Below are 26,292 nucleotides of genomic sequence, written 5' to 3' on the forward strand. Positions count from 1 at the left end.
TTTAAATTGATCCCTATCATTTAAGACTTAAAATGAAAAATGTAAAGCAGATTTTCTTTTTTCATTTTTTCTTTTTGAAACTAATATATTAACTAAAAATTTTTCAGTACCATTTTATTATTTAGTCTAATATAGAATACAAATATGCAAAACTTAATTGTGTAAAAGATGTCTGTTTTCCCTTAATTGTGTAAAAGATGTTTGTTTTCCCTTTTCAATATACTACACTTGATTGCTCTTTAGGTTTTTTTTTTTCTCTTTTTGTTTTTAACTATTACTACCATAATTAGAATACAGAACATTTTGTATTCTGGAGATACTTAGTTTGCCTTCCCCCCTCCTTATAGGCCACCAAGATTAATGGGAGAAGGGTTTGTGGTGATGCAATCAAATGATGTTGACATCTACTACTACATGGATGAGCCAGGTATTAATCTATGAAAGTATGTTTCATAGCTAAGCTTCTGTTTCCTCTATGAAATATTTATATTTAAAAATATTTTAAGTCTCCCTAGCTAGAATAAAATAAACATCAATAAATGGTAAATATGGATGGAAGAGTGCCTACCTAAAAAATGTCTGTGTCATTTATCAAAAATTTCAATTGAAAATTGAAATTCAGACCAAAGGAACAGTATAGGAATCTTTTATTCAATCTTATTTTCAGAAGTATACCTCAAAAATTGTGAATGCAAGTGACCTCGTGTGAAAACCTTTAGAGAATGTGATGACAGTTAAGGTAGTTCATACTAGCTTGAGAGAAAAAAAAAATCGTAGTATATTAGATTTGAGACTTGAAATTTAAGGATTGAAATGTAGCTGGTTACAGTACTTTACAGGTGGCTTGAATTTTACAAAAGTAGCCAAACCCTGGATTTTTAGCCCTTTTTTCTTACTTTTTATGCCTTTATGGGGTTTATGAGGTCAGAGTATTTTCAGAGTAAAAGTAGGATGTTAGTTGCCTTTTTCACCCTATTGACATCTGCACTGCTGGTACAAAAGTGATGGTGGGTGAAAGTGTTGGTGTATTAGCATGAATTAAGGCAGTAGTTCCAAACCAAACTAGTAATCACTGTCTTGTTCACTGCACATATTTACAGTAAAACAAATACCAGTATTACTTTAAAAAACCTTGGTTAAGCAGTAAAAATTATTTTTGTCAAGTCATGACCCTTGAATAAACTTTTAAATATTCAGTGTGATAAAATGGCGAGTACATATAATAATACTTCTGCTACATTCCAGAGTATACTGATCTTTGGAGGAAAAGCACTTGTATAGTTGAGTTCCCACCTGAATTACTTGCTCTTCACGAAGCACCAGTTTTACTTGAAGGAGCAACTAGAGACAAACTATGATTTTGAGTTTTCACATGAAAATCAGAATTTTGGAAAATTTGGGTCTGCTACTGTGTGAGCTTAAGGACTTTTCTGATAAGACCAGTGTTATTAACAAATGTGATTTTAAAAATGTTTAATAATGAAATTTGTCAGTATTTGGAAAACATACGCATGTCTCTGTGAGTCAGTATTTTCCAAATGCATGATGTTAAAAGTTATGCCATGGGTAAAAGATATATTCAAAGTAGAAGATTAGTAACTTTTAATGTATCAGGGTATGAAAAATTCAGTGATAGGGTTTCAGATTCCACATTGCAAATAACTTTTAAGAAACTACCACTTGTTCAATTTTGGTATAGTGTCAGAGAAGAATATCCAAAATTATCTGAAAAAGCTATTAAGATACTCCTCCCTTTTCTGTATACCTATTTGTTTGAGTTTAGGTTTTCCTCAGATCCTTGAACAATAGATTAAATGCAGAAGCAGCTTTGAGAATTTGCCTTTTTTCTACTAAGCTGAACATTAAAGAGATTTGCCAAAATGAAAACAATGCCAATACTTATTTCTAAAATGAATTTGCTTAATAAATATGGTTATTTTTCATTAAGAAGTATTTTCATTAAAAATGGAATTAAAAAAAATAAAATAAAAATGGAATTAAGGGACTCTTGGGTAGCTCAGCAGTTGAGCATCTGCTTTGGCTCAGGGCATGATCCCGAGGCCCAGGGATCTAGTCCCACATCAGGCTCCCTGGGGGAGCCTGCTTCTCTCTTTCTCTATGTCTCTGCCTCTTTGTGTCTCTCATGAATAAATAAAATCTTTGGAAAAAAAATAAGTACAAATGGAATTAAAACTTCATTTAATTTTTATAAAATAGTTTTCATATCATATTTGTATTAAATTTTATTAAATGAAATATAATGAGTTCATTATTATTAAACATTTCATTGTGTCAACATGCAACGAGTTCTTCGTTACTTTAAAAATAAAATCTAAAAAAATTGCTGGTCCAATTTTGAATACAGTAAATTATGGTAGAGATAATACCAAAAATTCCCACTGTGTATCCTCAGTAATTTTTCAGAGTGTAAAGAGTTACCAGGAGCAAAACATTTTTAGAACTACTGATCTAGAAATCTTTAGACAGTAATTATAAGTAATTGACTTTGTATTGTATATTCTGTAATATAGGACTTGTTCCAGAAGAAACAGAAGAAAATATTGAAGGAGAAATGAGCAGTGAGGATTGCAAATTACAAGATTTGCCTCCATGTTGGGGACTGGATATTGTTTGTGGTAAAGGAACAGACTTTAATTATGGGCCATGGGCCGATAGGCAAAGGTACTTGAGTAAATTATATTTCTAAGTCTTTAAGTATGTCTTTAACTGTATTAAGATAAGCTATAAATTTTATTAACAAGTAGCTTAATATTTTTATAAGCTATTTTATTATGACAGGGTAAGCATTTTAATTCAAATTATAACTTGTTGGTAGAGAAATCGGCATAAGCAAGTTCATTCTGAAGGAGGAGCTAATTTAGAAAAATGATGAGTGAAGAGCATAGTTATTGGTTCCTTTGTTTTTTCTTTTGTATTTAATTAATGAATTTGCCAGGGATTATTGGGCTGTAAAGATTCAGATAAAAGACATACAGTTCAGTTTTAGTGAGGAAAAAGAAACAGAAGAGTTTTGTGAAGGGCTGTAGTAAAGGAAGTGAAAAGTCTTAATGAAAATTAGAAAGGTAATGTACTAGTTTGCTAAGACTGTCATAACTAAGTAGTTTAAACAACAGAAATTTGTCATGGTTCTGGAGGTTAGAGTTCTGAGATCAAGGTGTTGTTGGTAGGATTGGTCCCTTCTGATGGCTGTCAGAGTAGGTTGTGTTCAAGGCTTCTCTCTTGTTTGGAGATGGCCATCTTCTTCTAGTCTTCCCATGGTCTTCCCTTCTGTGTGTCTAGTAGGCCTCTGTGTTCACGTTTCCTTGTCTTAGAAGAACTCCAGTCATCTTGGAGTAGGACTCACCCTAACAACCACTTTTTAACTTGATTATCTTTCTAAAAATTCTGTTCCAAATAGCAAATTCTCAGATACTTGAGGTTAGTACTTCAATATGTGAATTTTTAGGGGGACACAGTTCTTCCCATAACAAGTGTAAAAGTCATCAGAGAAGACTTAGGAAGGCTTTCTAGTAGAGGTAACATGTGAGTTGAATTTTGAAACCTAAGTAGGAGTTAGCCAACAAAAGAAGAGGAGGACAAATAATTGAGACAAAGGAAGAGTTCTGCAAATTCATGATGACAATGGAGGTTGTTAGGAGATTTATAGGTAGTTAAGAAACATTTTATCCTGGAGGTCATGGACAGTGTCTGAAAGGTTTTTTAAATTTTTTAGTCATTCTATTAATTTTGGAGTAATTCTTATTTTAATATATTCTGACCATATTTCTATTTATTGAAGAATTTAAGCACAGACAGGGACATTTACCACTGGTTATGAGGGAACATCTAAATTTTTATGTAAATAGACATTGCCTAAGTTAGTTTTTCTGTTCATAAACTAGCTTAAATGGAGAAATACAAACTAAATCATTCATCAAAGCAGATCATATTAGGCTGTTGATTGATGAAGAGTGCTAATACTGACTTGATATGATGACTCTTTTTATTCTTGTTTTTTTTTTTTAATCTTTTTTTTATTTTTATAAATTTATTTTTTATTGGTGTTCAATTTGCCAACATATAGAATAACACCCAGTGCTCATCCCGTCAAGTGCCCACCTCAGTGCCTGTCACCCAGTCAACCCCCCCCTCCTGCCCACCTTCCCTTCTACCACCCCTAGTTCGTTTCCCAGAGTTAGGAGTCTTTCATGTTCTGTCTCCCTTTCTGATATTTCTTGTTTTAAAAAATGTTTTCTACCTAGCATTGTTTGAAGAATTATCTACTTTGTTAAGTAGTATGTTCTATTAAATTTGGTATCTCTAGTATTTAGGAATACCTGCCCCATCAAATGTAACTGTTTAGCAATTGTATGATAAGTTTGTTATTTGAAAACTTGCAATATGCTAATACAATATTTGTTGAGTTCTAGTTATGTTATTTATTAGACTTGAAAATGAACAGCTTAAAATTTCAGGTTAGGAGACAAATGCTTTTCAAATTATTGGTTAAATTTTCATTTTTAGATAACATTTGAGATAAAAGTTTTCCTATAGTAGTAAACTATTCTCTATTTACTGTGGAATAGTTGAAAATGAGGGGTTTTATATCCCATTCAGTAAGTTACATTTATACCTTATTATAGTTAAAAGGAAAAAATTAAAACAATGCTTTAACCAGACACATAAAATATTTTTGCATTTCTAAAATTTGAATCGTGTGATTATTCTTTTTTTTTTTTTTAATTTTTTTAGTTTTTATTTATTTACGATAGTCACAGAGAGAGAGAGAGAGAGAGAGAGGCAGACACACAGGCAGAGGGAGAAGCAGGCTCCATGCACCGGGAGCCCGACATGGGATTCGATCCCGGGTCTCCAGGATCGCGCCCTGGGCCAAAGGCAGGCACCAAACCGCTGCGCCACCCAGGGATCCCCTCGTGTGATTATTCTTAAACTGTATTTAATTTTGTTACATTAAAAAATATTAGGGTATGTTTACATGAAAGTCCAAACTAAAATTCTTTTACTCTACAGCCATATTCACTTCTAAGGTGATCTTTGTATTCAGTAGATCCTGCCACTGCCAGGAGAAAACAGCAATACCTTTCTCAACCTGGACTTACCAAACCATTCATTCAGATTTATTTAAAAAAAAAAAAAGGAAGAAAAGAAAAGTTTATTTTCCCATGGTATTATTTACTAACAATACTTCACTCTTCACCTACATATACATTTCCTCTTTTGTAGCCTTTTCTTCTTCCCCATTTTGAGTGTTTACACAAATATGAATTATAACTAGAAATGAATAGTAAGGTCAATTTTCTTAGCATCCACTAAGATGTAAGAAATTTCGGAAGAGGGGCAGCCCAGGTGGTTCAGTGGTTTAGTGCCGCCTTCAGCCCAGGGCCTGATCCTGGAGACCCCGGATCGAGTCCCACATCAGGCTCCCTGCATGGAGCCTGCTTCTCCTTCTGTCTGTGTCTCTGCCTGCCCCCCGCCTTGTGTCTCTCATGAATAAATAAATAAAATCTGTAAAAAAAAAATTTTTTTTTCGGAAGAAATATCAACTGTTTGCTATTGGATAATTCAGTTTTGTGAAGAGATTTTGATCTCTGATGTAGAATGTCTTGTTAGCTTGTAGATTTTTATTTCATTCTACCACTTTTACGTAATTTTTCTGAATCTTTAAGGTATTCAGCTTTTCCTTCATGGTATTTTCTTTCTGGACTCTTGGTTTTAGCTCAGGTCATGATCTCATGGGCTGTAAGATTGAGCTCCACATTGGGTTTCATGCTCAGCAAGAGAGTCTGCTTGAAAATTCTCTCCCCCTGGTCCTCCCCACCCTTGTGGGGATGTATGTATGTACATGCCTGTGCACGCTTTCTATCAAGTAAATAAACAAATCTTAAAAAGATACTAAAAACTTGCTGATCTTTGGAAGTATAAAATATTGGAGAAAAGAGTCTTGTTTTACTGAAAGGAAATTAGAGTAGGTGTTATTTTGTGACTTAATCTTTTTTCTATTTCATGTCCAATTGTTAAATGAGATAGCAGTGATAATGCAAAGTTAGAATACTGATTTTGCTCCTGTATAGATGTAATATTGTTTGAATAACAAGTTATTCTTTTTACCTTCTTATATAGAGATTGTTTATGGAAGTTTTTCTTCCCACCTGATTATCAAGTTCTGAAAGTTTCTGAAATTGCACAGCCTGGGAGACCACGACAGATCCTTGCTTTTGAACTACGAATGAATATTATTGCAGATGCTACAATTGATTTGCTGTTTACCAAAAACAGGGTGATTATTGAACTAATATAGTAGAAAATAGTGTTTAAAATTTGAACATTATCTTCTAGAGTATTTTCCTGGTGATTTAGATTCATTTCTGTGAGCTTCCCACCACCCTCCCTCTGTAATAATTGTACATATGTACATATGTTGTTTTCATTAAGTGCCAAAAGTAGAAAAAGTTAATAATAAACCTTAATTCTATAGTCTGGTTCTTTTTCTCCTTTATATCTAGCTAAATTGTTTTAATGTATTTTTAGTAAAACTTTGAACTTTTGTTCTTAGAAACTTTTAATACCTATTAAAAGTATCATTGATGATTTTATTTTGTCTGTGATAACTGAAAAATAAAGATGGGAGTATGATTAAGTAGTGAGAAAATAATTGTTTTATATGGTTTAATTTTTTTCTTTTGATAGGAAACAAATGCTGTACATGTTAATGTAGGAGCTGGCTCATATTTAGAAATTAATATTCCAATGACAGTTGAGGAAAATGGTAAGCTATAATGAGTATTTTTCTATTTTAAATGATAAATAGGGGAATAATTGACACATAAAAAATAGTGTGTTAGCCCACTTAAACTAACATTAATGGGGTTTTCTTTTTCAGCTTTCTATTATATTTACTTAACAGTACATATTACATAATTTAATTATTTGTGCACCTAGAAAGAAGGGAAAAATTTTTAAATCAAGTTATGTCTAATGCTTCATTATACCCTAATACTTCTTTTATTATAAGACTGAGCGTAATTTGTTTAAAATGTATTTTTCCTAGTAGTCAATAGCTCTGCAAGAGCAGGTGCTGTGTGTGTTTTTTAAACTGATGTAAACTTGGTACTGAACCCAGTACTTGGCGTATGGTATATGGACAGTATGAGATAGAATGACTGACTGGTTTTGTTTTAGGTTATATTGTTAATAGATTTTTGTCAGAGTAAGCCTGATCCTTTGAAAAATACAACTTTAAGAAAGCAGAACATTTTATATTTAAAATATTAAATAATACTCTGATTGCTATCGCTTCATCTGAGCTAATCTAAATTCATTATGCATTTAAAATTTGGACTCTGACACAAGTTAATCAATAATGTGATTAAATACATTTTATTGGGCAGCCCAGGTGGCTCAGCGGTTTGGCGCTGCCTTCGGCCCAGGGTGTGATCCTGGAGACCCAGGATCGAGTCGCAGATTGGGCTCCCTGCGTGGAGCCTGCTTCTCCCTCTGCCCGTGTCTCTGCCTTTCTCTCTCTCTCTCTCTCTGTCTCTCATGAATAAATAAACAAAATCTTTAAAAAAATACATTTTGTTAAGTTTTTCAAAATATAGCCTTCTTCTTTATTCCTTCTTCTTAGCCTGTTATTATATTTGTAATTGAGAGCAATTAAAATGAAATTCTGCTTTACTTATTCACTTCCTTGAGAGTACAGAGAATAGCAACTTACCCGTATTTTTGTCACTAACCAATAATGTAACTATGGCTAAGTATAATTAGGGTAATTCTTATATCACTCTTCGCTCTCTATTTATTTCTGTCACATTTTTTGCTGCTGGTATAAGAAGAAGGCAGGTTGACTACATTCATCAGCTTGTATAAAAAAATAGCAATTGGGTCTCCCTACTTAGATAATCCATTGTGAGGCAGTAACAGCGTGGCATAGTGTGTCTTTTCCCTGTAACTTTGAGGCTCTTTTGATGAAGGTTAAACCTTACCTTAGCTGGTTTTAAAAGAGTGGTAAATCAGAGTATTGAAGCAGATGCTTGAGATTGTCTAGGACTGGTTGATGCAGAGTAGTGAGTTGGAAAGAACATCTTTTAGGGAAACCTTAATTACAGATATATAGTAGGAGGAAAAAGATAGTTGAGGGTTGTGTAAAATTGAGAATGATTCAGTTAAGGAAGTGCCTCTACTATTTTAAAACTGAAATTGCACACAGGGAGACATTTGTACACTTTTTTTTGGTACAATTATTGGTACACTGGAGTAAGGAAGCCACTGAGGGCTGAGGGAATCAGTATCTCAAGAATACTTATTATGAATTAATGGGAAGTGCCATAGCACACTGATTGTGGCACTCTTAGTGAGTTATGGGTCTGAAGAAAGCCCACAGTCAGGTTCTTGGTAAAGATTAAGTGGCTTTTAAGATAACTATCTGAGGGGATAAATAGACTTAGGCCTTAGACATTAACAAAATATGATTAAAATACATTTAAAACTTTTTTTTCAGAGATTCAGCTGTTTGAAAAAAATGCCCAGAGCAGGATGCATGTTGTACTAGCCATATAATAGTGACCATAGCATTAGTGTTCATAGAAGGGCAGCCCTTCAAGAAAAGTGAAATACTCTGCACTTTTCTGATTTTGTTCAGAATGTAGCTATGTCATTTGCTAACTGTCATTAATTACAGAAGGAATAGCTGTTGCTTAGAAACTCATTAATAAGGAACAGTTGAAAATGATGAAAATAAGTTCCCTTGAGTTAGTGGAAGACGAAAGGACATGGGAGCTTTCTTTAATAGTTGAAAACTGTCATTTAGCGGGTAGACTTACAGTTTTGCACTGGAAAGCAAAATCAGGAGGACATTCTATGAAGATGGAACTTTCTTTCTTCAAGAAGTCTGTCCAAAATGCTGTCCAAAATGAGAAAGGTCACCTGTTATGACCAAGCTCCTCGTTACTGGGATGTTTTTATATAGTGTCTGATCACCATTTTTCAGGGATTCCTTCTTTGGGTGGTGATGGGAGATGTTTCCAGTACAAAATTTTTAATCATACCTATATTTTTAAAGTTCTTAATTTTTATTTTTTCACTTACTAGGTTATACTCCTGCAATTAAAGGACAGCTCTTGCATGTTGATGCCACCACAAGCATGCAATACCGGACCCTTTTAGAAGCAGAAATGTTAGCAGTAAGTTTAGAGTAAATGATGATATAATGTGTGTGTGTGTGTGTGTGTGTGTGTGTGTGTGTATATATATATATATATATACACATATATATTTATTTATTTATTATTATTATTTTTTTATATAAAATCTGAATTTGGTTTTAGTTTTTTAATATAAAATTTTTATGACCAGAAGTCATTAAGTGGTTAATCTCATTCAAGAACTACCAGGTGCTCTTGGCCTTATTTTTGTGAAGGAGAGTAGATTCCCAGTGCTGTGGACTCTGGCATCTCTCTTTTGCTCTACTTCTGGTTATGGGCAGAAGGTAATGCTAATGTGGTTTTTAGTCTTTGAAAATGTGAATATTATTTTTAAATTTCATTTTATGACTACACTAACTCCCATGTTGTAAAAGAGATAATTTTTCACTATGTTTCTGATCCCATTGGATTCTTTCTCATGGCTTAATAAGTCATTTTGTTTTTTACTTAATGAAGTAAAAAGAAGAAAATCTTACTGATACTGCAGATTGCTCCATATTAGAAAAAAAAATAGAAATGCTTATGATTAAAATTGCACAGTGGGGACACATTTCATTAATCAGGCAAATTATTCCTTATTAGGGAAGACAACAATAACAATAATAACAAAAGCCACTATGTAAAATGGCTGATACTCAGAAAATTTCTTTTATAAGCTGGTGTCATTAGATCCTTAATTGTCTAAAAAAAAGTATATTTATACATGATATATATGTAAATTAAGAGGAAAAATTTGAAATTACCAAGAATATATTAGATACTATAAATGTATATTAAACTGGCATATTCAGCATTTGAATGAATTCCTGAGCTATTGCTGATAAATGGTGCAGTGCAATAATGCTATTCCTGGTCAGGCAATAATGCTATTCCTGGTCAGGCAACTCTTACCTTTAGCAGAAACTTTGGCAGATGAAATACATAATAAAGCACCTAAAATACATGATAAAGCACTACTACCAAACTGCCAAATGGGCACCTGGAAAGCACTGGAGGCCAAACCCAGAGCTTCTCATGTAATAGATTAGGCTTAAGGATGAATTGTGACATTGGTTGTTACTCTGGTAACAATAGTTTAGCTAGACTACAGTATCAAAATCATAGCCTGATTTGTTGTTCTTAAGTTTTTCTGGACACATCATGGCTTAGTATTTCAAAGAGCTGGATGTAACCATGGATACTGACCTTTAGCCACAGTAATATTAGAATCTCAGAGGGACCTTCTGTTCAGCTCAGCAGGAAAATAAGTTTTAATTAGTCCACTGGTGTGTGTGTGTGTGAATTTATTTCTATGCTCTTCACACAATGTCACATTTTAAGCTCTAACATTTTTACTTAACATTTCATTTGCAGTTCCACATCAATGCCAGTTATCCCCGAATATGGAACATGCCACAGACTTGGCAGTGTGAATTAGAGGTTTATAAGGCTACCTACCACTTCATCTTTGCACAGAAGAACTTCTTTACTGGTAATTTTTTAATAAATGTAAATACAGTGAGATTTATCACAGTGAACTTGTTTACGTTCAGTAAATTTTGCTTTTAGATTTAACATAGGGATTTGGTGATACAGTTAATATATTTTTTTAAACTTCTTTTTTTGGGCTAAGAATATAAAGCAGAAAATTTAAATACAGATATTTTGTGTTCTCTTTTACCACAAACAAAGAAAATGTCAACCCAGAATTGGGCTTACAAAAAAATGAAAGAACTCATCTTAGACTGGTGCTTTATGTCCGTCTAGTGGGGGTAATTTAGGGAGGATGAACCAATTTCTTTCTTTTCCTGAATTAGGCATCAGCATGGCTTCATTATATTTTTTCAATTATTGTCATTCACAAATAGTATATTCAGATAGTCAAATATTTTATTTTTTTACTTTTTTGAAGTATAGTTGACACGTTACATTAGTTTTGGTTGTACAACATAGGGATTCAACAACTCTTATCTATTATGCTGTGCTCACCACAAGTCTAGCTACTGTCTGTCAGCTTACAATGATATTACAATACCATTGACTATATTTCCTATGCCATGCCTTTTATTCCAGTGACTTACTCTTTCCATAGCTGGAAGCCTGTACCTTCCACTTCCTCTTACCTATTTTCCTCATCTCTTTACCCTCCTCCCCTCTGGTAATCATCAGTTTATTTTCTTTGTTTGTGCTCTTTGTTCTGTTTGTTAGATTCCAGATGTAGATGAAATGTTGTTGTTGCAAATGGCAAAATTTTATTTTTTATAGCTGCTTAATATTCCTCTGTGTGTGTGTGTACATGTGTACGTACACATACACACACACCACATCTTCTTTATTCATCTATTGTGGACACTAAGTTTACTTCCATATCTTGACTATTGTAAGTAATTCTGCAATAAACATAGGGATGCATACATTTTTTTTGAATTAGTGTTTTCATTTTCTTTGGGTAAATACTCAGTAGTGGAATTACTGGATCATTCAGTATTTCTGTTTTCCCCAGTGTCTGTACCAACTTACATTTGCACCAACAGTGTACAAGGGTATGTTATTTTTGTATTTGGAGCTCCTACTTACTCTTTTATATTTGCATGGATATTGATTTGATGTTATCATTAATTGGAAAAAAATTCCTTTATTTCTTGAAGCATATTATGATAGCTACTCATATTTTATGGGTTTAGGAACATGTGGTCTTGGTCTCTAACATAAATAATACTACACAAAAATAAGTTGTATCTATAGAACTTTCCCATAAAGTTTAGCTAAATGGAGTTGATCTGATTTGCCAGGGTCAGTGGCTACCCCAGAGCACCTAATATTTGCTTTACAGATTGCTACATTTATCCATCCATCTATTCATCCATGCATCTGTGCCTATGTCCACCAGTCATTTATAGGCTTCTGATCTGTGCTGAGTACTATTAGATATCTGGGAATATAGTAATAGTCAGGTGTTCATAGATAGTTGTGCCCTCACATTATTTACTAGCAATATGATGTTGGGCAAATTATCTAATTATTTTGCCTCTGTTTCCTTATCTGTGAAATAGAGATAATAATTGATACCCTAATTTTGCTATTGTTAGAGTTTGGGTATTTTATAATGCCATTATTACAAAATGTTCAATTGTAAGTCTTTTATATTTTTTCCTGGTTTGTTTGGGAACTTTATCATGGGGACTAGATAGAAAGCTTCTGTGTTCTTGGAGATATATAATTCTTCAAGGATCAAGTCAGGGTCCTGGTAGTAGAGGATATAACAGAACCCCAAGGCAACTTAAACTTTTGTCAGTAAAGCTGAACATTGAATAAGTACTGCTCAATTCAGATTTATTTAAAAAGAAAAACAAAACTAATTCTTATAGTGTGTGTTATGTGTTTGTCTCTGTTCTAAGCAATTTGCACATATTGAATTGTTGAATTCTTATAATTCCTGAGATCGATATTATTGTTATCCTTGTTTTACAGATGAGGAAAGTAAGTTACAGAGTGGTCAAGCAGTTTGTCCAGGGTCACACAACTAGTAAGTCTGTCGAGCTAGTGTTCCAACCCAAGTCATCTGGCTCGAGAATCTGTTTACATATAGTTTCTTCAGCAGTAGCAGTTTTCCTCTCACTTAAGATTTTGCAGTTTTAACTTTGCTAACCTTTTAAAATAGGTTTCTGTTTTCAAGCCTTAATCCTTCACATTGTTTTTACTCCAGACTTCACATTCTTAGACTTTGATAAGTCTGAGTGCTAAGAATAGTTGGAGTAGATAATTCCTCAAGATTTAAATTTTTAATTTTGTGGTAACACTTTCATTTAGGCTGACCATTGTGTTAGTCACATTCAAACAACCAACTAAGCGTTTCCCAAGTTACAATCATGTTTTCCCTAAGTTTTTTTTTCTAAATTATTTTCTTTATTTCTAATCTGTAAGTTTATACATATTGCAATTCACTGTTTTGGTTATATCTTTCTAAAATTTATTTGGAGAAATTTAAATAAAATAGGTAAAAAACTTAAAGTTCTCAATTCTAGAGTTTACAGCTGTAACTTTTATTCATATTTCTTCTATTGCTTCTTAGAATCCTTTAAAAACTTATTTATTCTTTAAAAAGGATAATTATTAGAGAGTAATATGTTTAGCCTAGGAGTGAACGAACTTGGTTATAGTGTTTGAATTGCTGTTTTCTTTTCTCAGTTTTATATTTTTCTAATGACAGAATTCTGCAGAAAACAAATGATCTAATTTGATCTGAGGGAATGCCTAATAATATTCCTCAGTAGCCATTTTTATGCCAATTATTAAGTGAAGTTCTTAAGAGATTTTAGTGTGGGGCAAAGACAGCTTTATGATAAATATAATAAGGAATCTCAGGAATTAAAGATGTAAAAAAAGGCAGAAATGGAGTCTCTTCTGCTAAGACAAAAATTGATTTATATTTACTCTGATGAAGGGGAGAAGACAATGTTAACAACATTGCAAAGCTCCAATACAATTAACTGACATTTTATAGGGTATTAGCCTGACAACCTAATTGTAAAGTCAATTGTAGATGATTTTTTTTTTCCAGATGAATGTTTGGATTACCAACTTAATAACTTTATTAAGTTTTTATTTAAGTTCCAGTTAGTTAACATACAATGTAATATTAGTTTCAGGTGTATAATATAGTGATTCAGCACATACATACAGTACCCAGTGTTCATCACAACTTAATAACTTTAAAAATTTTTTGTCTAAATAAGTAAGGCAGTCATCAAGAAAATAATTCCTTTTTTAAATTAAATTATTTGATAAGGCCATCTGCTAATGAGAGCAGCTTTTGGTTTAAAGAGAAAACAATTAGATATAGTTGTTGAGGCTAGTAAAATATTTTGCCATATTTTAAAATATTATCAGTAAGGATATTGTATAAGATGGGAAGGAAACTATATTGCAGAATATCTTGAAATTTCATGGAAGAAAAAAAACAATAAGATTTGTTAAAATAATTGGCTAATAACTTTATAAACATATTAGCTTCCTGAGATGATAATGGATAATTTGAATTTGTGTTTATTTTACTAGCAATTATGTCTCAATCTTTTAACTAGAAGTGTAAAGTAGATAAATGTAATCAATGTAAGTTGAAAGTCTCTTAATAATGAAATTTAAACCATGATCTCAGCCCACAAATAATTTATGGGTATGTCACTTTATGGGCATTTTTTGTTTTGCATTATTTATCAAGTATATTGGCATGTGTACTAGACCTAAACAAATGAAGCAATACAAAACATTATATATATGTTGAGTGCTAGCATGAACTGAAACTAACAAAAGGGTGTAAGACACGAATACAGAGGAAATCGTTGTGACCTGAAGGTAATCAGAGAAAGTAAGGGAAAGACCATAAGATCTAAAATGGGATATGTAAATGAACTCAGTAATAATAACTGATTATTTGTATAGTATGTCTTCATAGAAATTCTAAAACATGTTCATTTATATTACCTTCATGACTCTGAAAAGAGGTAACTATTATTGCTATCCCTGAGTGAGGAAATTGAAGCGGGAAACATCCAATGACTTAGGCAGACTCCGTGAGGCTAGTAAGTGGAAGAGATATTTAAGTACTTTTTTTCTTTGACTGTGGATCCTTTGCTCTCTCTGTAGTATCCTGTTGTTGTTAATGATGGTTAGAGTTTTCCTTTATCAGAGAGGATAGATACAAAGAGTATAATTATTTTAGATGGGATGAATAGTTTGAGTAAAAGTACAGAACTAAAAATGTTGACGAAGAATGAAAGTGATAAAATCAGCTTGACAAATAAATTTATACTGTAGAGTTTGTTAATTCCAGAGATGACTTTTGGGTATCTCTCAATTGCTAGCCATTGTGCTAAAGAATAAAGCTAGCAAGTTGGGATGGAGTCACGTTAGTTAGGTAGGGTGGCAAGTAGAAGTAAAACTTCAGAAGTAAGCATACAGAGTATATAGTATGATAAACCACTATGATTACTTGTTTAGTGAAATAAAAATACATTTGAAGTAAAATTGTCAAGTGAAGTTTTTATAGAACAGGTTAATTTCCATATTCAATTGACTTAAAATTTAATATTAATTTAAATTATTGACATTTGATATTAAATATATTATTTTGCCATTTTATAAGAGAGATTTTTAATGTACACAAGCTACTGTACATTGCAGCTAAATTTTAAATGATAATGAAATCATAATTTCATATGATATTATATAAGATAAATTTGACTTCTGATTTTATTATTGAATATAGTACTTTTCAGTTTAAAGACCTCATTTAAAATCCAAAGAAACTGGGATACCTGGGTGTCTCAGTGGTTGAGTGTCTTCCTTTGGCTCAGGTCATGATCCTGGGTTTCTGGGAACGATTCCCATATCAGGCTCCCCAGAGGGAGCCTGCTTCCCCTCTGCCTACGTCTCTGCCTCTTTCTGTGTCTCTCATGAATAAATAAATAAAATCTTAAAAAAATAAATCCAAATAAACTACTTTAAATATTTAATTATTTTTACCTACTATTTTCTTTAGAATATCTTTAATATAAAATGCTTCCATAGAGTGCTTACCCTGTAGCAGTTACTTTGCTAAAACTTCAAACATACCATCTCAGTTCTCACAGCAAGTCTGTGAAGTTGTCCTCATTTTGTAAAAGAGAAAACTGATAGCGTTTACATTAATTAAGATTGCATTGCTAGTAAAATGGTAAAGTCAGAATTTAAACCCGGACTGTCTGCTGTCAAAGTGTGTTATAATACTGCTTCTAATTGTTTCTCTCTCTCTCTCTCATTTACACAAAGCTCAATTTTATATGCATAGCACTGTGTTATATACAATGAGTATACAGAGATGAACTTGACACCTTTAGGAGGAGACCATGTACTGAAAGATAATGATTGCTGGGAGTATATGCACATAAGCGATGTGAATGCCTGAAGAAAAAGTAAAGCCACTTTTTTAGATTAGTGTTAATGCTTTTATAATAAAGAGTTTTTGCCTATTGAGATTAAAATAAAAAGGTAACAAAGGATAAGCAGACTAAATAAATGAATAGTTTTAAAAAGCAGCACTTAAAACCATGCAAATCAGCAGTACAGCAAATCAGAAATCAGAGATTATTGACTGTAAATATTAACAGGGCCAAGTTTGTGTTCACCATTATAGTCTGGCACACAGTAGACCCTCTGTAGGTATTTGTTTAATGAGTAAATCAACATGAAAAAATGCTCAACCCTACTTGTAATTAGGAAATTCAACTAAAATAAGTTTTCAGTTATTATCTATTAGTTACCAAGCTACAACCTCCCGCTACCCGCAGAGAAAAAGAGAAGGAAAGAGGGAAAGGTGGAAAGAAGTATAATGCAGGAGAGAGTACAATGATAGATAGTCAAGCATAGATTTCCTGTAGAAGTATAAATGATTTCACTATTCTTGGGAAGCAATCCTGTAATTTACAATAGTTTTGAAAAAATTTATAAACTTTGACCTAGCCATTCCACTTCTGGAATCTATACTGACAAAGTATTCCTGAATATCTAAAATATCTTGCATGAAAATATACATAAAATAATATATAACACAAAAATTCGGAATGAGTCTAAGTATCCAAAGTTACTAAATGGCTAAGTAAATCAATCCTGGCAAACGTCTTTAATGAGCTCGGATTAAAGTTTTTGTTAATGTGTATTGAAATAACATGGAAAAATTTTGAGTTCAATAAGGAAAAAGCAATATATAAAATATGTACATCTAGAATAGTATAAAAATCTACATAAAAAAAACTAGAAAACTATTGATAATGCTGGATATTTGGGTAGTGGATATTCAGGTGTTTTTTTTTCTCCTTTCTAAAATTTCTTTAAAACATAATAGGTATATAAAATGCATGAAATATCTCTTACTTGGAACTGTGATTAGTAGGTAAACACTGGTTTGCTATTAAATCATTTACTTATATCTTAATCATCTTTTAGCATTTCAGTATAAAAGTTCTTTTAGTAGCAAAAGAAAAATTTATTTTTGACTGGTGGTAGAATATTTATATTTTGTTTTCTGGATTGCAATTAATTTTGCTTTCTGTCTCCCACTCACATAATTTTAGATTTAATTCAAGACTGGTCGAGTGATAGTGCTCCAGATATTTTTTCATTTGTGCCATATACATGGAATTTTAAAATCATGTTTCATCAATTTGAAATGATTTGGGCTGCTAATCAACACAATTGGATTGACTGTTCCACTAAACAACAGGAAAATGGTAAGAACTTCTTAAGAATTAAGGTCAAGTATTCTATTCCTTAAGACAAATAACAACAACAGAAATTGACATCGATTTTGTAGTTTTACTAGATACTAGAATTGGTCTTTTTTCCATTGTCTTACAATACTCTCAGAGAACTACTTCAGAGTTTTTATTAGCTAATAATAATAATAATAAGCATATTATCTTTCATTTTTTTAGTTATGTTTTTAAGGCATTTTTTTCTTTAAAGCTTTATTGAAGTTAAAAGTAAATTTTCTCTCTTTTTCTCCCCGCTCTTTTTGTAGTGTATCTGGCAGCCTGTGGGGAAACATTAAACATTGATTTCTCTTTGCCTTTTACGGACTTTGTTCCAGCTACGTGTAACACCAAGTTCACTTTAAGAGTATGTATAATTGTGTGCATTCTTTATTCCACAGGTTTATTAGTAAGTTTGATTTCCCAAAGCTTGTAATTACTTTTCCCTGCCTGTCTCTTTGCTATCCTGTGGTATTTTAGCTTTCCACCATTGTTCATGAGCTTCAGTGTCACAGAAATTGCTGTTTCTTTTTTTGTAGTTAACAGTAATGTTCTATCCTTCCCCTAAGTTCCCTGACTTCCCTTGAGGAGTTAGGCGATAAAAAGAAAATACCCTGAGTTGATTATTTTCTTAACCACAGCTCATTTCTAACCTTGGTGGCTAACTTACATGTTCTTTTGAAAACCCATTCTAGCTCTCATGTTTATAGTATATGTATTAGATTTTATACTTTCCTATATTTCATTACTAATTGTAAACATGAATACAAGGGTTAGTCACAAAATACCTTTCTTCCTTTTCTCTGAAAGGGAACTCTAATGAGTTTAAAATTTTGTGGAAAAAAAATTAAATTTTGTGGAACGCCTATTTTTAGGGTATGGGCAATCAGAAATAGTTGTAGTATTGATGGAGGTTATGGTGTTAAAAAAAATAAGAGCAACTAATAACAAACATTTTCTGTGTGCCAGACACTATTCCAAGTGCTTTACGTGTTTTAACTCATTTCATTCTCAGAACATTTTTCTTGAGGTAGTTGTTATCTGCATTTATGAAATCGGAAACAGAAACTGAGTTTATGTAACTTGTGGCCCGTGAGTGGCTGACTTGGACTTTGAACCCAAGTGGTATAGGTTAGACCTTCATTCTCTTAACCACTCTTCTATGCTGCTGGTTAAGAAATCTGGCATCACGGCACCCTAATGTGTATAGCAGCATTATCAACAATAACCATTTTATGGCAAGAGCCCAAATGTGCATCAACTGATAAATGGATAAAGAAGTTGTGGTATATATACACACAATGGAATATTACTCAGCCTTCAAAAAGAATGAAATCTTGCTGTTTGCTAGGAAGTGGATGGAGCTACAGTGTATTATCCCATAGAAGATAATTTTTTTACTGTTTTGTGGAGACTATGCTATTTATTTCCGTGATTTTTTTCCCCTAATTTTCTAATCAGAAATTAGTTTTAGTCAATGTAAAATATTATTCCAGTTATTTAACTGACTGTTGATCATAAAATCTGCCTTTGAAATTTATGTTCATTTTCTTTTTTTTTTTTTTTTTTTTTTTTTTTTTTTTTTTTTTAAATTTTATTTATTTATGATAGTCATACAGAGAGAAAGAGAGAGAGGCAGAGACACAGGCAGACGGAGAAGCAGGCTCCATGCACCGGGAGCCCGATGTGGGATTCGATCCCGGGTCTCCAGGATCGCGCCCTGGGCCAAAGGCAGGCGCCAAACCGCTGCGCCACCCAGGGATCCCTATGTTCATTTTCTTTTGAATTTATTCTCGATAATATTATACATAACTTTGGCTATAAGTAGAAATCTAACATATTTATGTACCTGTTTTATTACTTTGGGTAAAGATAAATTCTTTTTTAGGGAGAAGATGTTGATCTTCATTTATTTCTACCAGATTGCCACCCTAGTAAATATTCATTATTTATGCTGGTAAAGAATTGCCATCCAAATAAAATGACTCATGATACTGGTATTCCTGCTGAGTGTCAAAGTGGCCAGAAAACAGTTAAACCAAAATGGCGGAATATTACACAAGAAAAGTAAGTATATAAAATTAGTGATTTAAGTATTTTGTGTTTATATGTGGAGAAAATTCTTCTGATTCTTTCAAACAATAGTGGTAAAAGTTGTGACTGGTATTTGTATACAATTAAAAGAATAAAATACCTGACCAGAACTTTATTTTTTGTTCTTCAAAGATCTGGTTGGGTTGAATGCTGGACTGTACCAAGTGTCATGCTTACAATTGATTATACATGGCATCCAATTTATCCACAAAAAGCAGATGAGCAGCTAAAACAATCATGTAAGTGTTTTTATATAATTTTTATATAATTTGTACTTTGGAACATCTGGTTTTATGATTGATAACTATTAAAAATATAAGAGAAAAAATTTTAAATATGGAAATATATATTTTCATTTGACATAATTGTATACATTTAAAAACCTTTAGGATTTTTGGCATAATTATAATTAACTTTCATTGAGCATTTACTATGTTTCAAATACTAGACCAAGCTGTTTACTGGTTTGCATTATCTCACTTAATCCTTACAACTACTCTGAGATAATTGTTATTATTGTTATAGTAGATTTGAATAAATATGCTCAGAGAAAGTAAATAATTTTTTCAAGTTCTGCCAAACTAGAATATCAAATAAGATGTGAATATACTACCTACCTTCCTTTCTTTCTTTCTTTCTTTCTTTCTTTCTTTCTTTCTTTCTCTCTCTCTCTCTCTCTCTCTCTCTCTCTCTGTATTTAAAGCACTTGGCTTCATGAAATGTTATTTTTTTAATGCATTTTCAAAACTATCATATCATAGCTTCCTTGAAGCTTATGTACCTGTTACCATGATCCAAAATAAAATTAGAGTCAAGTGATATTTTCTTTGTATTTTTCCTGTGAGTTAAGTGTTAAAGAATAGTTTTCATAATTATTCTTACGTTCAGAGCTTGATAATATCACACTGTATTTGAATAGCTGTTTATGTGAAAACTGCTTTGTACTTTAATGCCCAAGTATAGATAAAGCCTATTTGTCACCTGAATTTATATTATAGGGACTCAAGAATGTTAATAGGAAATGTTCATTGATTCTATGCCATCTGATTTATGTATCTCTACACATATTTCAATAAAGTCTGTTTTATTTCGCATTCTTAATTATTAGACTTGCAAGTCTATTTTCATTATGTATTACAGATACTATATCAGAGATAGCTACTTTCATGAAAAATTACAAAATAGAATTTCTTAGTGAAGAGTTCCTTAAAGAACTTCTAAGAAATTCTCTGCCACAAATTTTTTTTCCTTAATTTTTTCCAGTGTCAGAAATGGAAGAAACAATGCTATCTGTATTAAGGCCATCCCAGAAAACATCAGATAGAGTTGTTTCTTCTCCTTCTACTTCTTCACGCCCACCTATTGATCCCTCAGAACTTCCACCTGATAAGCTTCATGTAGAAATGGAACTTTCCCCAGATTCTCAAATAACTCTCTATGGACCGCTATTAAATGCCTTCTTATGTATAAAGGTATGATTTTTAAAAAATCTTACACATTTTTAAAATTTGTTACATTCTATTTTTTAAAATTTATTTAAATTCAATTAATTAACATATAATGTGTTATTGGTTTTAGAGGTAGAAGTTAGTGATGCATCAGTGCATGTAATACCCAATGTTCATTATATCACATGCCCTCCCTAATGTCTATCACCCAGGTACCCTGCCCCCTCCACTGCCTTCTCCTCCAGCGACCCTCAGTTTGTTTCTATGATTATGAGTCTCTTATGGTTTGTCTCCATGATTTCGTTTGTTTTATTTTTTTCTACTCTCCTCCTGTGATCCCGTTTTGTTTCTTAAATTCCACATATAAATGAAATCATACGATAATTATCTTTTTCTTTTCTTTTTTTTTTTTTTAAAGATTTTATTTATTTATTCATGAGAGACAGAGAGAGAGAGAGGCAGAGACACAGGCAGAGGGAGAAGCAGGCTCCATGCACCGGGAGCCCAATGTGGGATTTGATCCCGGGTCTCCAGGATCGTGCCCTGGGTCAAAGGCAGGCGCCAAACCGCTGCGCCACCCAGGGATCCCGATAATTATCTTTTTCTAATGACATATTTCACTTAGCATAATATCCTCTAGTTCCATCCATGTCATTGCAAATGGCAAGATTTCATTTTTTTTGGTGGCTGAGTGGTAGTCCATTGTGTGTGTGTGTATGTGTGTGTGTGTGTGTGTGTATACACCATTACTTTATCCATTTATCTATTGATGGACATTTAGGCTCTTTCCATAGTTTGGCTGTTGTGGACATTGCTATAAACATTGGGGTGCAGGTGCTCCTTTGAATCACTACATTTGTATCTTTGGAGTAAATATTCAGTAGTGCAATTGCTGGGTTATGGGGTAGCTCTATTTTCAACTTTTTGGGGAACCTCCATACTATTTTCCAGAGTGGCTGCACCAGCTTGCATTCTTAACAACAGTGTAAGACACCAACAGTTTTCCCCACATCCTTCCCAACATCTGTCATTTCTTGACTTGTTAATTTTAGCCATTAATTCTGACTAGTGTGAGGTGGTATCTTATTGTGGTTTTGTTTTTTATTTCCCTGATACCAAGTGATATTGAGCACTTTTTCATGTGTCTGTTTGTTAGCTATTTGTATGTCTTCTTTGGAGAAATGTCTGTTCGTGTCTTCTGCCCATTTCTTGACTGGATTTAATTGTTCTTTGGGAGTTAAGTTTAATAAGTTTTTTATAGATTTTGGATACCAGCCTTTTATATGTCATTTGCAAGTATCTTCTCTCATTCTGTCAATTGTCTTTTGATTTTGTTGACTGTTTCCTTTGCTGTACAAAAGCTTTTTATCTTGATGAAGTCCCAATAGTTCATTTTTGCCTTTGTTTCCCTGGCCTTTGGAGACATGTCTAGTAAGTTGCTGTTGCCAAGGTCACAAAGATTGCAGCCTGTTCTACTTTAAGATTTTGATGGATTCCTGTCTCACGCTTAGGTCTTTCATCCATCTTGAGTCTATTTTTGTATATGGTGTGCATGTGGCTGTCCAATTTTCCCAACACCATTTGTTGAAGGTACTGTCTTTTTTCCATTGGATGTTCTTTCCTGGTTTGTCGAAGATTAGTTGACCATTGGGTTGAGCATCCATTTCTGGGTTTTCTATTTTATTCCATTGATCTGTATTTCTGTTTTTGTGCCAGTACCATATGGTCTTTATGATCATAGCTTAATGATACAGCTTGAAGTCCAGAATTGTGATGTCACCAATTTTGGTTTTCTTTTTCAACATTACTTTGGCTATTCAGGGTATTGTCTGGTTCCATACAAATTTTAGAATTGTTTGTTCCAGCTCTTTGAAGTAAGTTGATAGTATTTTGATAGGAAGTGCGTTAAATGTATAGATAGCTCTACGTGGCATAGATATTTTAACAATATTTGTTCTTCCATTCCATGAGCATGGAACATTTTTCCCTTTCTTTGTGTCTTTGCCAATTTCTTTCATGAGTGTTCTATAATTTTCTGAGTATAGATCTTTTGCCTCTTTGGTTAGGTTTATTCCTAGATATCTTATGGTTTTGGGTGTAATTGTAAATGGGATTGACTCCTTAATTTCTCTTTCTTCTGTCTCATTTAAGTGTATAGAAATGCAACTGATTTTTGTGCATTGATTTTATATCCTACCACTTTGCTGAATTCCTGTATGAGTTCTAGCAATTTTGGGATGGAGTCTTTTGGGTTTTTCATACAGAGTATCATGTCATCTGTGAAGGGTGAGAGCTTGACTTCTTTGTTGATTTGGATGCCTTTTATTTCTTTTTGTTGTCTGATTGCTGAGGCTAGGACTTATAGTACTATGTTGAATAGCAGTGATAAGAGTGGACGTCTTGTCATGTCCCTGACCTTAGGGGAGATGCTCTCAGTTTCTCCCCATTGAGAACGATGTTTGCTGTGGGATTTTCGTATATGGCTTTTATGATATTGAGGTATGTTTCCTCTATCTTTACACTGAAGAGTTTTAATTAAGAAAGGAAGCTTTAGGGATCCCTGGGTGGCGCAGTGGTTTAGTGCCTGCCTTTGGCCCAGGGCGCGATCCTGGAGACCCGGAATTGAATCCCACGTCGGGCTCCCGATGCATGGAGCCTGCTTCTCCCTCTGTCTGTGTCTCTGCCTCTCTCTCTCTCTCTCTCTGTGTGACTATCATAAATAAATAAAAAATTTTTTTTAAAAAAAGGATGCTTTACTTTGTCAAATCCTTTTTGCATCTATTTTTTTTTGCATTTTTGCATTATTGAGAGGATCACATGGTTCTTGTCCTTTCTTTTATTAATGTAGTGTAACACATTGATCGATTTGCCGATATTGAACCACCCTTGCAGCCTAGGAATAAATCCCACTTGGTCGTAGTGACTAATCTTTTTTACTGTACTATTGAATCCTATTGGCTAGTATTTTGGTGAGAATTTTGGCATCCATGTTCATCAGAGATATTGGTCTGTAATTCTCTCTTTTGATGGAGTCTATCTGGTTTGGGGATCAAGGTAATGCTGGCTTCACAGAAAGAGTTTGGAAGTTCTCCTTCCATTTCTATGTTTTAAAACAGCTTCAGAAGAATAGATATTCTTCTTTAAATGTTTGGTAGTAATCCTCTGGGAAGCCATCTGGCACTGGACTCTTACTTGTTGGGAGATTTTGATTACTGCTTCAATTTCCTTGCTGCTTATGGGTCTTTTCAGGTTTTTTTTTATTTCTTCCTATTTCAATTTTGGAAGTTTATATATATATTCCTAGGAATGCATCCATTTCATCTAGATTGCCTAATTTATTGGCATATAGTTGCTCATATATGTTCTCATAATTTGTATTTTTTGTGTTGGCCATGATCTCTTGCCTTTATTCATAATTTTATTTATTTGGGTCCTTTCTCTTTTCTTTTTGATAAGTCTGGCCAGTCGTTTATCGATCTTATTAATTCTTTGAAAGAACCAGGTCCTCAATTTGTTGATCTGTTCTAGTATTCTTTTGGTTTCTATTTCATTGATTTCTGGTTTATCTTTATTAACTATCTTCTCCTGCTGGGTTTAGGCTTTATTTGCTGTTTTTTTCTTCAGCTCTTTTAGGTGTAAGGTTAGGTTGTATATTTGAGACCTTTTTTTTTTTTAGTTTTTTTTTTAAATTTATTCACGAGAACAGAGAGAGAGAGAGAGAGGCAGAGACACAGGCAGAGGGAGAAGCAGGCTCCATGCAGGGAGCCTGACGTGGGACTTGATTCCCAGTCTCCAGGATCACACCCTGGGCTGAAGGTGGCGCCAAACCGCTGAGCCACCCTGGCTGCCCGTATTTGAGACCTTTCTTATAGTAAAGGCTTGTATTGCTATATACTTTCCCCTTAGGACCACCTTTGCTGCATCCCAAAGGTTTTGAATGATTGTGTTTTCATTTTCACAAATTTTTAAATTCTTTAATTCCCACTTGACCCATTCATTCTTCATTCTTTACTAGGATACTCTTTAGCCTCCATGTATTTGAATTCCTTCCAAATTGCTTCTTGTGATTGAGTTCCATTTTCAAAGCATTGTGGTCCAAAAATATGCAGGGAATGATCCCAGTCTTTTGATACTGGTTGAGACCCGATTTGTGACCCAGTATATGATCTGTTCTGGAGATTGTTCCATGTGCACTTGAGAAGAATGTGTATTCTGTTGCTTTAGGATGGAATGCCCTAAATATATCTGTGAACTTCATCTGATCCAATATGTCATTCAAAGCCCTTGCTTTCTTGATCTTCTGCTTAGATTATCTATCCACTGCTGTGAGTAGGGTGTTAAAGTCCCCTATTATTATAGTATTATTATCAATGTGTTTCTTTAATTTTGTTATTAATTGGCTTATGTAATTTTCTGCTTCTCTCTTAGGGGCATAAATATTTACAGTTGTTAGCTCTTCTTGTTGGATAGACCCTTTAATTATGATATAGTGTCCTTCTTCATCTCTTATTACAGTCTTTGGTTTAAAATATAATTTATCGGGATCCCTGGGTGGCGCAGCGGTTTGGCGCCTGCCTTTGGCCCAGGGTGCGATCGTGGAGACCCGGGATCGAATCCCACGTCGGGCTCCCGGTGCATGGAGCCTGTTTCTCCCTCTGCCTGTGTCTCTGCCTCTCTCTCTCTCTCTCTCTGTGACTATCATAAATAAATAAAAATTAAAAAATAAAAAAAAATAAAAAAAATAAAATATAATTTATCTGATATGAGGATTGCTACCCCAGCTTTCTTTTGAGGTCCATTTGCATGGTAAATGGTTCCCCTCCCCCTCATTTTCGGTCTTAAGGTGTCTTTAGGTCTAAAATGAGTCTCTTGTAGATGGCATATAGATGGATCTTGCTGTTTTATTCAGTCTGATACCATGTGTCTTTTGACTGGGGCATTTAGCCCATTCATGTTCAGTGTAACAATTGAAAGATATGAATTAAGTGCCATTGTGTTACTTGTAAAGTCTCTATTTCTGCATATTGTCTCTTTTCCTTGGTCTGTGTTACTTTTGGGCTCTTTCTTCATTTAACAGATCCTTTTTAATATTTTTTGTGGGGCTGGTTTGGTCATCACAAATTCTTTTAGTTTCTGTCATCTTACACATTTTTAAACATAGACAAAATAGTTAATATCTAATCAAAATTAAGGTCATTTGAAATAGCCAGTTTGTTGGCTTAAGGTTGATGAGCGTATGTTATATATGTTGATTGTGGTGCT

At 33.3% G+C, this 26,292-nt stretch overlaps 1 protein-coding gene across 6 annotated transcripts in view; it reads left to right on the plus strand.

The window, feature by feature from the left end:
- Positions 1-26,292, plus strand: part of KIAA1109 (KIAA1109 ortholog) — a 211,643-nt gene that overhangs the window by 41,207 nt on the left and 144,144 nt on the right. For all 6 annotated transcript variants that reach the window (XM_041758126.1, XM_041758130.1, XM_041758131.1 and 3 more), the window contains exons 10-20: positions 348-427; positions 2,532-2,682; positions 6,142-6,298; positions 6,709-6,787; positions 9,109-9,200; positions 10,575-10,692; positions 17,312-17,467; positions 17,758-17,855; positions 19,377-19,555; positions 19,715-19,821; positions 20,846-21,054. In XM_041758126.1, the coding sequence (XP_041614060.1) occupies positions 348-427; positions 2,532-2,682; positions 6,142-6,298; positions 6,709-6,787; positions 9,109-9,200; positions 10,575-10,692; positions 17,312-17,467; positions 17,758-17,855; positions 19,377-19,555; positions 19,715-19,821; positions 20,846-21,054 (1,426 nt within the window). The remainder of the gene's footprint in view (positions 1-347; positions 428-2,531; positions 2,683-6,141; positions 6,299-6,708; positions 6,788-9,108; positions 9,201-10,574; positions 10,693-17,311; positions 17,468-17,757; positions 17,856-19,376; positions 19,556-19,714; positions 19,822-20,845; positions 21,055-26,292) is intronic.

Source organism: Vulpes lagopus, chromosome 6 (genome assembly GCF_018345385.1).
Source record: "Vulpes lagopus strain Blue_001 chromosome 6, ASM1834538v1, whole genome shotgun sequence".
Lineage (NCBI taxonomy): Eukaryota > Metazoa > Chordata > Mammalia > Carnivora > Canidae > Vulpes > Vulpes lagopus.